At 55.2% G+C, this 15,344-nt stretch overlaps 1 protein-coding gene across 3 annotated transcripts in view; it reads right to left on the minus strand.

The window, feature by feature from the left end:
* The window catches only part of MEGF8 (multiple EGF like domains 8), a 42,550-nt gene that overhangs the window by 19,049 nt on the left and 8,157 nt on the right, over positions 1–15,344 (minus strand). For all 3 annotated transcript variants that reach the window (XM_025424792.3, XM_025424790.3, XM_025424789.3), the window contains exons 3-21: positions 14,919–15,125; positions 13,942–14,122; positions 13,772–13,860; positions 12,586–13,001; positions 12,008–12,153; positions 11,748–11,870; positions 8,958–9,112; positions 8,554–8,673; positions 8,045–8,189; positions 7,799–7,962; positions 4,637–4,837; positions 4,013–4,213; positions 3,335–3,571; positions 2,390–2,508; positions 2,169–2,300; positions 1,957–2,070; positions 1,300–1,548; positions 611–810; positions 77–287 (exon numbers count right to left, since the gene is read on the minus strand). In XM_025424792.3, coding sequence (XP_025280577.1) covers positions 77–287; positions 611–810; positions 1,300–1,548; positions 1,957–2,070; positions 2,169–2,300; positions 2,390–2,508; positions 3,335–3,571; positions 4,013–4,213; positions 4,637–4,837; positions 7,799–7,962; positions 8,045–8,189; positions 8,554–8,673; positions 8,958–9,112; positions 11,748–11,870; positions 12,008–12,153; positions 12,586–13,001; positions 13,772–13,860; positions 13,942–14,122; positions 14,919–15,125 — 3,410 coding nt within the window. The remainder of the gene's footprint in view (positions 1–76; positions 288–610; positions 811–1,299; positions 1,549–1,956; positions 2,071–2,168; positions 2,301–2,389; positions 2,509–3,334; positions 3,572–4,012; positions 4,214–4,636; positions 4,838–7,798; positions 7,963–8,044; positions 8,190–8,553; positions 8,674–8,957; positions 9,113–11,747; positions 11,871–12,007; positions 12,154–12,585; positions 13,002–13,771; positions 13,861–13,941; positions 14,123–14,918; positions 15,126–15,344) is intronic.

Genomic DNA, 15,344 nt, shown 5'->3' on the forward strand with positions numbered 1-15,344 from the left:
AACGTCAGACCATTCCCACCCCATCCCATCATGTCCCTAACCCCACCCAGGCCCACCTGGCTGACCCCTGGCTCACCGGGGGTCCCCATAGTAGCCGGGGGAGCAGAACTGGCAGTGGGCACCTTCAGTATGGTCCTGGCAGAAGCAGAGCCCGCTGAGGTTGTCACAGTGGCCACGGCGCGGGTCCCCGTGCCCGTTGCACTGGCAGGGCCGGCAGCCACCCGAACCTGTGGCGTTGCCAAAGCTGCCAGGCCGGCACCGTTCGCAGTGCTCCCCCCACGTCCAGTCTGTGGAGGCCCCACAGGCAGGACGTAGAGTCAGGGCAGGGCAGGAGCCCGGAACACTCAGCTGATCCCTGACCCCCCATGGCTGCTCCAGAGGAAGATAACTGGGGCCAGATTGGGGAGGAATTGCAAGCCCCAAGAGGGGAGCCTGAGGCCCCACCAAAGAGATGGCTGGCACTGAAACCGTTTGGGGTCAGGAGCAGGCAATGGGGCAGGGGGACCCAGAGCTGGGTGAGGGGACCCAGAAGCCCAGGCAGAGAAAGGAAACCGGAGGCCGGGGAGGGTCCCTGAGGCCAGCCCCAGGAGTTGAGGATGAGGCCGCTCACCCTGGCACTCATCACAGAAGCCAGGTCCCCGCTTGCGACAGTGGCTGTGGAAGTTGCAGCCGCAATCCCGGGAGCAGCGGGGCGCAGGGGGTCCCGGGGCGGGTGTGGGTGGGGGCAGGTCGGACGTCCAGCCCAGGTCACACACACAAGTGAAGTCGGGGGGACCGCTGCACACACCATGGCCACAGTCTTCCAGGCACCTGAGGGTGTGGCGGGGGTGGGGAAGGGCTGGGCGGGCCGGAGCCCCCAAGGCACACCTCCCTCTTGTCCCCTTCCACCCCATCCTCTCCCCAGCAACGCCATCACTGGGTATTGCCTGCTCCTCCGCCCCACCCAAGGACTCTGTGGGCGGCCCTGTCTCCAAGGTAACCCCACCACACGTGGTAACTCCTGTCTCTATAGTAACCACATATCACCACTGGTGATCTGCTCTGTGAAAACCCCTTTCAACTTGGTCCTCCTCCATCTCCATGGCAACGCTGAAGACTATGGCCCGCAGTCTGTGGGTGATCTGTCCCCACAGTAACTAGTGTTACACCGGGGGACCCTGTCACTCTATGAGGACCTACCCTGCAAAGTAAAAACCCCAGGCTCACCAGAGATGCTGGTTCCCTGGGAGGCACCCCTCCCTCCATCTCCATAGGCCCAGCTCTGGGGCGACATCTCCATGGAAACCCATACCCACTCACGTGCGGTTGCAGTACGTGATGCCATCGCCCTGGTAGCCCCGCTGGCAGTGACACTCATAGCTGAGGGGTGTGTTCAGGCAGGTGGCCCGCAGGTGGCACCGTGCCAGACCCAGGCGACACTCATCCACATCCGGGCAGCGGGCGTATGCCCAGCGTGCAGGAAGGGCCACCGACAGCCCCAGGCCCTCTCCCACCCATAGGGAGCAGTTGCCTCCCCCCAGCGGCCCTGAGAAGTCCCCCTGGAGGCACCTGGGAGGCACAGGAGATGGGAGGTTTGGAAGGGAGAGATGATAAAGGAACGAGAGACACAGCCAGGGAGAGAAGGGCCAATGGGAAGGAAAGAAATGGAAATATGAATATGGAGAGAAAGACACGAGGAGAAATGAAAGAGACAGATGCCCAGAGAAGTCAGGCAAGATTTTAACAGGCAAACAAGAGAAAGAGACAGGAAAACAAAGAAAGGAAGAGAGAAGGAAAGACAGAAACAGAAGGACAAGATGGGAAGACCAGAAGAAACCAGTCACAGAGACAGGGAAAGAGTAGGGATGGAGAAGGGGAGGAGAAACAAAGAGACCATGGTCATTAGAATCAGGGCAGGAGGAGAGCCGCACACCCTGCCCGCCCTCCACCCTCCACCCTCCAGCCACCCAGCCTCACCGTCCCAGCGTCGGGTTGTCCTCATTGCCACACCAGCCGCACTCATGGCTCTGCAGACACTCGTGGCAGGTCAGGAAGCGGTCACAGCTCCGGCATCGAGGTTCGGAGTGCACGCTGTAGGGCAACAGGTGTGGGTAGGCGTGTCTAAGCCCTCTCCCCCCTCCCACACCCCCCTCTTCTCTGTGAGCCCTGCCACCCTGCCCAGACTGCACCTGTCGTCCCAGCCTCGGCAGCCCCCGTGCGGGTACCGGGCCAGGTAGGCGGCAAACAGGAAGCAGGTGTGGGTGGACTGACACCAGGCACACTGGCTGGAGTTGGCCAGGCAGTCATCACAGGTCAGGCGCCTGGGGACGGGGAGCAGGGGCAGGGTCAAACCGTGTACCGGCCCCCACAAACCCCCTACCTACCCTCTCTCTGGGCCCAGGCGGCTCACTGGCTACAGAGCGGGGGACATTCCTCGGGGCTCTTCAGGGCACCCCGACTCCGGCCTCGCCGGCTGCATGCAGCATCCCCTTTGCGGTTGGTGCTCTGATGCCACTCGCAGAAGGGATCCTGGGGAATTAAAAATGTAAAAGCCCAGTTAAGTCATTTACCTTGGGCTCCCAGCAACAGTCCCATCACCAGCTCAAACCCACAGAACCCCCCCTCCAACTCCCCTCCCCTCCCCAGCTGCCTGCCTCTCCAGGCTTTCCCCTTCCTGGAGGGCATTCACAGGACCCACCTTCCTAGGACCCACACCCCTTTGGGGGCAAAAGAACACGTATGTGTGGTCTAGTTGGGGCCAATCCATCCTTAAGATCCAGACGTGGGCCAGGGACCACATTCCCTCCTCTTCTAGCCTCACAGATGGGTCTGAGAGTCAGCACAAGACCCAAACAGAGCCAATGAAATGTGCTTCTAAGACTTCAGTTGAACTGGGGGTGAAAGTGGGGTGGGGACAGAAAGGTACTCTCTTCCACTTGGGACTCGGGGCTGAGCAAGGGGGTGAATATCTGGAGCCCTTGTGGCTCCCTTGCCACTCCCAAGGAATAATTCTCCAGGGAATGGAGAGGTGGGTGTCTGACTACATGGTATGTAACAAAGGCCTAAAGACCTACTCCTGGGCTCTGGTGCCCCAGCCTATAAATGTCCCTCCAGTAAAGAGGTGCTAAGTTGCGTTTTCTGGCCCTTACAACAGGGACGGTCTTGACTGCCGGGAGCCTACTCTCTAGCCTCTCTCACCTCCAGAGCAAGGACAACGGCCCCATCTCTCTCTCCCCACTGCACCCAGGAGACCGTCTCAGATGCCCATGCCAACTCCAGGGGGCCCTCCCCCTCCCCAGTTGCCTGATTCAGCTGCCTTGATCTTGAGACCTCCCCTCCGTGGCTTGGCAGGCACCTGAGTGCAGGCGTGACAGTCACGATGTTCCTCACAGAGAGGGCAGAGGGCAGGCACCAGCACCAGCAGGGACCCACCGGCCCCGTCATCCCCGCAGTGGGCCCCGCTCTGGCGCAGGTGGCAGGTGGCGCTGGTCAGGCACCAGCCGCAGCCCTGGTCCGCCAAGCAGCCCAGGCAGGAGGAGTAGGAGGAACAGGCTGAAGAGCGGTAGGGCTCCAGGAAGAAGAAGGAGATCTCCTGGGGGAAGGGCTCACATGAGGGGCTGGGGGCCACACTCCCCAGTCCCAGGGCAGGAGTTGAGGTTAGGGGTAGGGGTTGGGCTTTAGAGCTAAAGACTTAAGTGTTTGGAGACAAAGTTGAGAACTCAATCATGTAGAAATTCAGGATTTGGGATGAGCAGACAAAGGGGGATCAGGGTTTGAGAGAATCTAGAGATTAGAGATCCAAGTATGGAGGCAGCAGTCAGGGCCAGTGGGGTAAGGGCAGGAGGAGTCAGATGTGGGTCGAGGTCAGAAGTGAGATCAGGTCAGAGTCTGGGGGTCAGAGGTTGGGGTCTGGAGGGCTCAAGGAGACTCAAAGTTCAAGTCAGAGAGTGGGAGGTCAGGTCAAGAGAGTCAGACTTTGCGGTCTGGGGTTCAGGTAGTTCAGGGGATCTGAGGCTGGGGCCTGGGTACTCACGCTGCCACCTGGCACGCCAGTCCGGTCCCACAGCAGGGTAAGTTCGCTATGCCCAGGGCCTGCCGAGCCATTGAGCTGGCCCCGGATCTCCACCGCGTACTTGTGGCCCCGGCCAGGCAGAGGGAAGAGGCGAGCAGACCCCGGGCGCTGTAGCCGCCTCGTCTCCTTCTCCTGCTGAGCCACCCAGCGCCCCACCTCCTCCTGCATAGGGGTGAGGGACAGACAGAGGCCTCAGAACGTTCCGGCTGCCCCAACCCCTGAAACCCCGAAGAGCCTCAACCCCACCTAACACTCACCTCCATCCTGGGAAGAGGAAGAGGGCCTCAGAGTTCCTTGGACCCCAAAAACCTCCGAGAACCCTCAACCCCCCCAACACTTCCACCCACCTCCTCCTTGGGGGAAGTCTGACTCAGTAACTTAGGCTTTCTTCATCTTCTTCAAAATTCCCCATCTTCTTCAAAATTCCCCATCACACAATTCCTTTCATAACTGAAAACCCCAGGGTCCTCCCTCCACTGAGGATATATCCCACGTCTCTGATTTCTCCCAGGTCCTCCCCTGCACCACACACCAAAGTCCCTGTATTTATAACCAACAGCCCCTTGAATGTTCCGGCACCCTCACCATGTTTTCCGTATCAGGGCCCCGGGCCATCCGGGCCAGGACATGTAGACGCTGGGCCCGGGCCCACACAGCTACATCCTCAGCCCCCGGCCCCCCAGGCCCTCCCGGCAGCAGTGGGTGGATGAAGCCACGGTAGACCAGGGACACGTCGGTCTCTGGGCTGGGCGTCAGAGTGATGGTCGTACTGCGGACAATCAGGACCTGGACCAACCAGGAGGGAGGGGATGCATGAGTGCCTCTCCGCATGGCCCCATGGTGTCCACACCCCTCAGGTGAACATCAAAGCCCGAAAAGATCAGGCACCCCAACCTCCTTCCCTCTTTCATCAAACAAAAGACAGAGGCCAGGGGCCCTCTGAGTTAGGACTCCAACTTCGACAATAGACAGCAGGGTCCTGACCCCCACTCATCACCTCTCTCATGAAACTCCGGGACCCCAGACCTCTCAAGCTTCTTCTCCGACATTCCACCTTTCCACTAAACCCCTTGAGAGTCCATGCTTTTTAAAAAGTCTCTTAACTACAGGGTTTGGAGAACTTCCAAGTTAGTGGACACATCTGTGCGCCAGCAGATGGTCACACCCCAGCTCTATGGGGACAGAGCTCCTTTGCTCATGGCCCTTCTGGACCTCACCCTATATAACTAACATGTTCTCTGTTATATAATAAACAAGTACATGAGTTAAAAAAAAAAAAAAAAAAAGGAGTCCAGATCCAACATTCAAAATGACAGATACACTACATGATTAGCACACATTTTGTAATTGCAAAAGAATGGAATAACCCCAGTAATTGTCAATGGGAGACTATTTATTTAAAGTATAGCACTTCAGGCCTAGAATCTAAATGAAATATTACAAAGCTATAAAAGAAAAGAAAAAAGAGGGTGTTTCCTAAGTTCTAAAAAGCTTGCTAGCATACATTTTTTTTTAAAGATTTTATTTATTTATTCAAAGACAAAGAGATTGAGAGAGAGGCAGAGACACAGGCAGAGGGAGAAGCGGGCTCCACACAGGGAGCCTGATATGGGACTCGATCCTGGGTCTCCAGGATCATGCCCTGGGCCGAAGGCGGGGCTAAACCGCTGCGTCACCCGGGCTGCCTGCTTGCCAGGATACATTAAGAAATGAAAGGAACGGTGCCTGGGTGTCTCAGTTGGTTGGGCGTCTGCCTTCAGCTCGGGTCATGATCCCAAGATCCTGGGACAGAGCCCTACATCAGGCTCCCTGCTCAGCAAAGAATCTGCTTCTCCATCTCCCTCTCCTTGTCCCTCCCCCTACTTATGCTATCTTGCAAATAAATAAATAAAATCTTTTTTTTTATAAATTTTATTTTTAATTTATTTTTAAGTTTTATTTATTTATTCATAGACAGAGAGAGGCAGAGACACAGACAGAGGGAGAAGCAGGCTCCATGCAGGGAGCCCGATGTGGGACTCGATCCCAGGTCCCCAGGATCACACCCCAGGCTGCAGGCGGTGCCAAACCGCTGCGCCACCGGGGCTGCCCTAAATAAATAAAATCTTTAAAAAATAGAGAGAGAAAGAGAAAAGGAAGTGGCAATATACTGTGGCTAGAATATTACTTTTTGTGCAAGAAAGAAAAATAATTAAATGTCGCATTTACACATATTTGAATAGGTAGACCCTGCAAGGGTATAAAAGAAATCCAAATAGATCTTCTAGGGAAAGTCAGGGTGGGTTGAGTTGAGGAGATGCTGGGGACAGCTTCCCACACTGAAGGTAGGGAGTGGAATAGATGGGAGAGATTTTTCACTCCACAACTTTTTACATTATAGCTTTTGAACCATACAACTATATTACCTCTTTTAAAAATCAATAAGGAGGGGCACCTGGGTGGCTCAGTCAGTTAAGCAGGTCAGCTCAGGTCATTATCTCAGGGTCTAAGATTGAGCCCCATGTGGGACTCCACGCTGACCATGGAGTCTGCTTAATATTCTCTCTCTCCCTCTCCACCTCTCCCGTTCTCTCTTAAAAAAAAAAAAAAAAAAATTTAACAAGAAGCCACTATGGAAAAGTTTGGTGATTCCTCAATAAGCTAAATATTGAATCACCACATGACCTAACAATTCTGCTCCTAGATATGTAACCCCCCCCAAAAAAATAGGTGTTTGTTGCAATATATACAAATTTCAAATCACCTTCTACGCTTGAAACGTAATATTGTACGTCTCTCTCAATTAAAAAAAAAAGGAAAGTATTGTTAAAAAGAAAAAAAGTATTAAGAAAGAAAGAAAGAAAGAAAGAAAGAAAGAAAGAAAGAAAGAAAGAAAGAAAGAAAGAAAGAAAGAAAGAAAGAAAATACAGTGGCTTACACATGAACATTCATAGCAGCACTGGATACCCTGAATGTTCACCAGCTGATGAATGGATTTGGAACGGCCATACAAGAGAATATTACTCAGCCATAAAAAGGAATGAAGTTCTAAGGCAAGCTACAATGTGGCTAGACCTTGAAAACATTACTCTAAGTGAAAGAAGCCATGTGCCAAAGACAACATACATGATTCCATTTATATGACATATCCAGAGTTGGCAAATCCAGAGTTAGTGGATTGCCAACCACTAACCACTAAACAGTTAGTTAGTGGTTGCCAGGGGCTGGGGCAGGGGTGGGGTAATGGAGAGGGATTACTTAATAGATCTGGACTTTTCTTTGTGGGGTAACAAAAATGTTCTGGAACTAGGGGGTGACAGTGGTGCAACATCACGAATGCACTTAGTATCACTAATGGTAAATTTTATGTAATATGTGTTTCAGCACAATTTTAAAAAATCTTTTGAGGTCAGTGCAAAAAATCAGACCCTTGGGACGCCTGGGTGGCTCAGCGGTTGAGCGTCTGCCTTCAGCTCAGGGTGTGATCCTGGTCCAGGGACTGAGTCCTGCATCAGACTCCCTGCAAGGAGCCTGCGTCTCCCTCTGTTTATCTCTCTGCCTCTCTCTGTGTGTCGCTCATAAATAAATAAATAAATAAATAAATAAATAAATAAATAAATAAATAAAATCTTAAAAAAAAATTAGACCCTTGAAAGTAAAGACTTATTGGGCAAACATAAGAGTTGGTACAGATCCATTTGAAAAATGAAAACTCTAGGACCAGACCCTTCAACACTCCACACCGGGCCCCACCCCCTGGCCCCCAACCTTGTCAGGCTGCGAGGCATTGGGCGGCTGCTGGAACGTGAGCAGGTGCAGGCCAGGCAGGAAGCTCTGGGTGACACAAGCCTCCAGGGATGTGACGAATACGGGGGCAGGCCCCCACCAGCCCACAGTGCCTGAGATCTGCTCCCCTCGGCAGCGGGCCTGCTCTGTGAGGATAGGAGGGTGGGGGAATGGAGGTCAGTATGGGGTGCTGCACCGCCCCCTCCCACACTGCCCCTGCACACTCACCAGGCCGAGGGAGGCAGCTCTCATTATGCACACACCAGCCCAGGGCCCCAGGCCCCCGGGGAGGAGCTGTGGGGCTGCTGAAGGCCAGGCAGGCCTGGCAGTCACCCAGAAGGCGGCCCAGGCCCAGGCAGCTGGCAGCTGGACACTGCGGGGAGGGGAGGGGACAGGGGTTACTGTCCACAGGGTAGTATGGGACCCGAGAAGTACTGTAGATTCAGGAGTCTTGGGGTAGAAAGCATCAGGAAATTGCAGAAGGGAATTGAAAGCCAGTTAGAATGAGGAAGATCAAGAGGGCAGGAGCTAGGGGTTCAGGGGACAGGGTCGTAAGTTCAAAAGGATCAGGATGGGTCAGAGGCTCAGGGGACAGCAGTCAGGAATGCCAATCTTAGGTGTGACACCAAATCTCCCAAGTGGAAGAAAGTCCTCCTCTACTAGGTTTCGACAGAGGGAGACACTGAGGGTCATCGGGTCTCTATGCTAGGAGACTGAGCACTGTGACAGTCACTCACCTCCCCAGAGGGAGTCCCAGGAGGTGGTGCAGCTTGGCAGGCTCCCTGACACCAACTGCATTCGGGATCTCGGGAGCAGACACTGTGGTCCGTGTACATGGAGCAGTAGTCTAAGTGGTACTGCAGAGAGATGGGGGGGAAGAGGGGTCTCCTCAGACCTGGAGCCTGTTCCCTCATGCCCCTGCACTCTGATTACCCCAGGAACCTCACCTGCTCGGCACCTTGGACCCCACTCTATACACTCTGCCCTCAGCCCCAGGGACCTCCACTCCTCCCCCGGCTTGGGCCTGGGAACCAACCTTCCTCTCCTAGGGACTTGGGACCCACCCCACCTTTCTCCCTCCTCCCTGGGGACCATGCTATCTCCTCCCCAGCCACCCTCTCCCTATCACCCCTGTGCTCACGTCCGGGGCAGGCGCCTGGAACACAAAGGGAGGCACCTTGTAGGCCATCAAGTCCCCACGGGGCCGGCCACTGTACCCCCCGGCCACCAGCAGGACGCTGCCACCTAGCACAGCTGCCACATGTGAGTATCGACCACTGGGAGGTGCTGCTCGGCCTAGGAGAATACAGAACCCCCCCCAACCAAGGACATGAGATTCCAACCAATCTCCCCTCCAACACTTTCGGCTCCCTTGCCTGGAGGACTACGGACTCTCCTATGCCTCAGCCCAGCCTCTCACCTCCTGCTTTACCTCAATGTGTCCAAGGAAACCATCCTAGCTCGCCTGGCCCTGGCCCTGCCAGAGTTCCCACAGCCACAGCCCAAACCACCTTTAGGACAGAGCATGATCTTTGGGGTCAGAAAAACTTGGCTTCAATTCCCCGGTCTACCACTTACTTGGATTCATTTTATTTATTTCACTTTTTTAATTAAAAAATTTTTTTCTGGGACACCTGGATGGCTCAGCGGTTGAGCGTCTTTGGCCCAGGCTGTGATCCTGGAGACCCAGGATCGAGTCCCGCATTGGGCTCCCTGCATGGAGCCCGCTCCTCCCTCTGCCTATGTCTTTGCCTCTCTCTCTATGTCTCTCATGAACAAATAAATAAAATTTAAAAAAAAATTTTCTGGGCAGCCCGGATGGCTCAGCGGTTTAGCGCTGCCTTCAGCCCAGGACCTGATCCTAGAGACCAGGATCGAGTCCCACGTCAGGCTCCCTGAGTGGAGTCTACTTCTCCCTCTGCCTGTGTCTCTTTCTGCCTCTCTCTGTGTCTCCCATAAATAAATAAAGTCGTTTAAAAAAGATTTTTTTAAAGATTTTATTTATTTATTCATGAGAGACACACAGAGACACAGACACACAGAGAGGCAGAGACACAGGCAAAGGGAGAAGCAGGCTCCCTGTGAGGAGCCTAATGCAGGACTTGATCCCAGGACCCTGGGATCACAACCTGAGCCAAAGGCAGACGCTCAACCACTGAGCCACCCAGGCATCCATACTTCCTTGGGTTCAAATCATGGGTCTGACTAGCTGTGTGGCCTTGGGCAAGGGACTCAGTTTCTCTGAATCTTGGTTTCCTCCTCAACAAACAGGACCATCTTCCTGCCCTCAGGGAACCATGAGGCAGGCTGCCCTGACTCTCACGTGGTTTTGTCTGTCTGGCACCAGCCTCCCTCCTGGTGATAGCCTCTGATTTTACTCTGGAAAATCCCTCACCCACTTTAAAGAGAATTAGCTGATGCTATCAGGTGAGCACTCAGACCCAGGCCAGCCTGAAGCCAGCTGTCACTCAACTGAGCTGAGAACTTGGTTCTGCTCAAGCTGGCTGGGTTGGATTCTGTTACTCAGAACCAAGAGTTCTGACTGATGGGTAAGTGATCAGTGACTGGTGATCCCTCACCCACTTACCGATTCGTATGCTCTGTGCAAGCACATGGGACTTAGCCTGGGGACTCACAAACCATGGAGGAAAAGGCCTCCAGAAACCTCACACTCTGGCCTAAAGGAGAACCCGGGGAGCACCTGGGTGGCTCAGTGGTTGGGCATCTGCCTTTGGCTCAAGGCGTGATCCCGGGGTTCTGGGATCGAGTCCTGCATCGGGCTCCCCGCAGGGAACCTGCTTCTCCCTCTGCCTATGTCTCTGCCTCTCTCTTTGTGTCTCTCATGAATAAATAAATAAAATCTTTAAAGGACAAGCAGATGGGATCCCTGGGTGGCTCAGGGGTTTAGCGCCTGCCTTTGGCCCAGGGCGCGATCCTGGAGACCCGGGATCGAGTCCCACATCAGGCTCCCGGTGCATGGAGCCTGCTTCTCCTCTGCCTGTGTCTCTGCCTCTCTCTCTCTCTGTGTGTGACTATCGTAAAAAAAAAAAGAAATATATATATATATATAAAATAAAATAAAAAAAATAGGACAAGCAGAAGGGCCCTGGATTATAGGCCTCGAAGGCCAGGCCAAGGCTTTATTCCTGACGGTCAAATAGGCTTCCATGGGGAACCCTTTGGCCAGCCTACCCCTTAAATGTCAATGTCCCTTCCTCATGCTTGTTTTCTCTTCCTCGCTCTTCTGTTAAGTGCCATGGGGAGAAGAGATGGGCCTCTTGGAAGTCCACAGCCCCATGAAATGATATGCCCAGTTTGTGTGTATAGGTGCCTTTCTGAGGAGAGGGCCCATGGCTTCCTTCTGATTCTCCAAGCAGTCTGATTGAGTGAGTCTGAAGGGTTTCTCCACACCCCCTTCCAGGCAAGCCCTCAGGCCCTGGGTCAGGATCCTGACAGTTTCAGAAAGTCAACATACTGAGCCCTTTGCTAGGCGGTCTTCATTCTTCGCACCTCTTGTGACAGCCCAGTGGTGTGTTACTGTCATCCCCACTTTACAGACGGGGAGACTGAGGCACAAAGAGACGAAACGATATTTTTGTGTAGACGGTTGCTCAGGGCCAGCCATCCTGGTTCTGCCACTTGCCCATCATAGGACTTTGAAAAGGCTACATGGAGACGGTTCCCTGGGCAGCTGGAAACTGGCAAAATCTGGACTAGAGCCTAGATGGCTCTAACTCCTCCCGTCTCCATGGCAACAGTGCCCCTGCCCTGCCTCCTCCCAAGGCTTGCCTCTGGGGGCCTCCTCCAACGGGACACCTGGCTCACCCTACAAGGACCCAGGTGGCTCCTGCCCAAAGCCCAGATTCTCTGTCAGGTGATGTGTGACTCTCAGAATCTCAGGACCCCTCAGGAAAACAGACAGGCCACTCACCCTCTGGGGTTCCTGGGGGTGCGAGCTCGGCACCTGATACCCACTGATGGCAGCCAAGGTGGTAGAAGAAGAGGCCGTCCTCATAGCACTTTTCCTCCTGGTAATGGGTGTGCACGTTGCCTCCTGGGAAAGGACGAAAGGGGCACAGCTGGCAAGCCTGGTGGCAGTGGGGACACCCATGCAGGGAGCCCCAGCTCGGTGTGGGCTTGGGGCCCTGGCTGGCAGGTAGGCAGGCAGGTGGGACCAGGGAGCCTCCTCACCATAGACCACCATGTAGTTCCCCAGGACACTGGCTGTGTGGAAGGCTCTCTCCCGTGGGCCCTGAAGCCCATCCCTGCCCTTCAGGGTGGTCCACACGCGCCGATCCACATGGAAGAGCTCGGTGGAGTTCACCCGCACAGAGAACCTATTGGGAGGGACAGAGGAGGGGCTCAGGGCAGGAAGGGCTCCTCTCCCTCCTCTGGGCTCTCAAGAGCAGGGGGAGACTGGCATGATGGGGTTTATGTCCCCACAGAACAAGAAGCTTCTGGTGGGCAAGACCCAGGTCTGGCTCATCACTGGGTTCCGTGCATAATGTACCCAGGGTTGGCCACCAAGCAGGGCATAGCTGAGTGGATGGACAGGTGGGAGTGCATGGGAAGTTAAGTGGCCAAGAGAGTGGACGGAGGGTTAGAGAGTTGGTGAGCAGTGGAGAAAATAAGAAAATGAATGAATAAGTGAATGACCTAAGGAAGGAGGGACCAGATGACTGCCCTAGTCCATCAGTGGGCAAAGATCACTAAAGACTGAAGACCCAGGGTCCCGAGCCAGGTTTGGCACTGCCAGGCAGGTCACTCACCGGGCGGTGGAGGGCCGGTGTCCACCGTGAACAAGCAAGGTGCGAGAGGGGGCATGAAACACCATGGAGTGGCCGGTGGCAGCAGGGGGCCGCCCGCCTGCTGGAACCACCTGCTCCCAGTAGCCCCCGCTGGTGCTGTCGAGACGGAAACGGAAGAGGCCAGAGGAGAAGAGGTCGTGCTGGGTGCGGCCACCAGACACATAGAGCCAGATGTCGTCCACTAGGGCGGCCGCGTGACCTGCTAGGCCTGGCGGGCCCGAGGAACTCGAGACAGGTGGTGCGAGGAGCTCCCAGTGGCCCCCGTCCAGCGGACTGAAAGCCCACACATCGCTAGTGAGGGAACCATTGGCCAGCTCACCACCCATGAGCACCAGGGAGCCGGCCCAGGCCACAGCTACATGGGAGTGACGGGCAGCCTGTGGGGAAGAGACCAGGAGACAGGATGGTGACACAAAGGAAGAGTGACAGGGAAAGCCAGGCAGAGAGATGCAGAGACAGAGACATGGAGGGAAAGACAGAGACATAGAGAAAAATAGCCTAGGATACACAAAGAGAGAAAAGAAGACAGACTTAGGAAGGCAGACATGAGTGAATAAAAACAAATTGAAAAAAAAAAAGTAGGGGTGGGGGGTCGCCTGGGTGGCTCAGTGGTTGAGCATCTGCCTTTGGCTCCCGGCATGATTCCAGAGTCCTGGGATCAAGTCCTGCATTGGGCGCCCCAAAGGGAGCCTGCTTCTCCCTCTGCCTATGTCTCTGCCTCTCTCATGAAGAAATAAATAAAATCTTAAAAAAAAAAAAAAAAAAAAAAAGAAGCAGAGGAGGCAGGGGGACAGGAATAGGAGAGATGGCAGAGAAATGTAGAGAGACAAACAGACAGCCCAGAGGGGAGACACAGACACAAGAGAGCAGAAGATCAACACATGAGACAAAAATGGAGAGAGAAAAACCAAGAGAAAGAGATGGAGATGTACAGAAGGATAAGATGCAAAAAGGGAGATACAGGAACAAAAAAGAAAATAAGAGATAGAAAAGCAGCCTCGGGAGGAGGTGGGCCCATATCAAGCTGCAAGGGTGGGAGCGTATGGGGTGAGGGGCCACTCCAGGGGACCCCGGCTGGGTCTCCCAGAGTGCACAGGCGCCTCCAAGCAGGGTGGGGGTGGGGTGGGAGGCAAAGGGGGATCCATACCGGGGCAGGACTCAGGTCCCAGCGCTCCCAGGTGTTGGCAGAGAAGTTGTACAGGACCAGATCCCCCAGGGCGCTGTTGAGGTCCTGGCCTGTGGAGAGGCAGACAGGCTCAAGCCCTGGCCACAGGCTGCCAGGCCGCCAGACCCCAGACATGCATCCCATCTGCTCACCTCCAAACACGGCCAGCAGCCCCGGCGGGGACAGGAAGGCACCAGCCGCCCCGATTCGGGCCGAGAAGGCAGGGTCCCCGGCACTCACATTGTGCCACCAGCCAGCGCCCTGGTTCTCCCACAGGTGCAGGTCACAGGCACGTCCCAGGAAGCCAGGCTCACAACGGCATGGTCCCAGGGGCTGAAGGGACACAGGTGCACAAAGGCAAGGATAGAGAGAGAAAAAGAGAGAGCCAGGGGGAGGAGAGACAAAGCCAGAGTGAGACACATGGGACAGAAAGGGAGAAGGAAAAAGATGGGATGGAAAAGGAGAGATGAAATAAGAGCCAGGAAGGAGACAGGCCAACAGACGGAGGAAGAAAGGGACACAGAAACAACCAGATGGGGGCAGAAAGGTAGAAAAAAGCAGACAGACTCACACACAAAAAAAGGGAATGGGAAAGACAGAAGGCCATGGAGAGGACAACAAGGAGAGACAGCAGGAAAGGTTGGAGGAGGACAGTGGTGAGGGCAAGGTCAGCCTGGGCTGGAAGACCTCAATATGGGGAAGTGAAGGCAGGACAGCTCAAGACGTGCCACAGCCCCAAAGCTGGATGTGCACGGCTGAGGTCCGAGGTCAGTGGTCAGACGTCAGGGCTGACAAAGTGGCTGGGTGGGAGGATGGAATTGGGCCCAACAAGGGGAAGGCAGGTGCTCACAGGTGAGAGGTAGGTTACAGGCAGGACAGAAGTGGGCTCAGGCAGAGAAGGGGCTCCAGGTGAAGGTGGGATATGGCTGGAGTGACAGGTGGAGGCGGGATCTGTGGGTGATGGTGGGATCTGTGGGTGATGGCAGGATCCCAAGAAGTGATGGGGTGGCTGTCACAGGAAAGGGCACGGTGGCAGGGGAGTTTCAGGCAGGGGTTGAGGCCGGAGATGGAGTGGGTGATACGGCCACCACTCAGGGGCCCAGGGAGACACAGCTGGGGACAGGCTCACCGAGGCACAGGTGCCATGGCTGCCGCAGTAGGCTGGGCACTCCTGCAGGCTGCAGTCAGGGCCCCCCCAGCCAGGCTCACAGGTGCACACGCCGGGGGCCTGGCACTGCCCATGGCCGCTGCAGCCCCCGGGGCATAGGGTGAAGCGGAAGGAGGCGTTGAAGCCCAGCAGGTTGTAGTTGGCATCGCTGAAGAGATGCAGCAGCATCTGCGGGCACAGGATGGACTCGGCTCTGGGGCCTGGACTGGGATGGTGGCTGCTCCTGTGCCCACCCCACCCTGGGAAGCCCCACCTCCTTCCTTTGTCTCTCCACCCTTCTCTGCCCTTATATCCTTCGGTCTGACGTCAAGTCTCTCCTGCTGCCTCTTTGCCCCTCTTTTGCTTCCTTCTGTGTATTAAACCCCCTCTCTCCTCCAAACTCCCCCT

This window comes from Canis lupus, chromosome 1 (assembly GCF_003254725.2).
Source record: "Canis lupus dingo isolate Sandy chromosome 1, ASM325472v2, whole genome shotgun sequence".
NCBI lineage: Eukaryota > Metazoa > Chordata > Mammalia > Carnivora > Canidae > Canis > Canis lupus.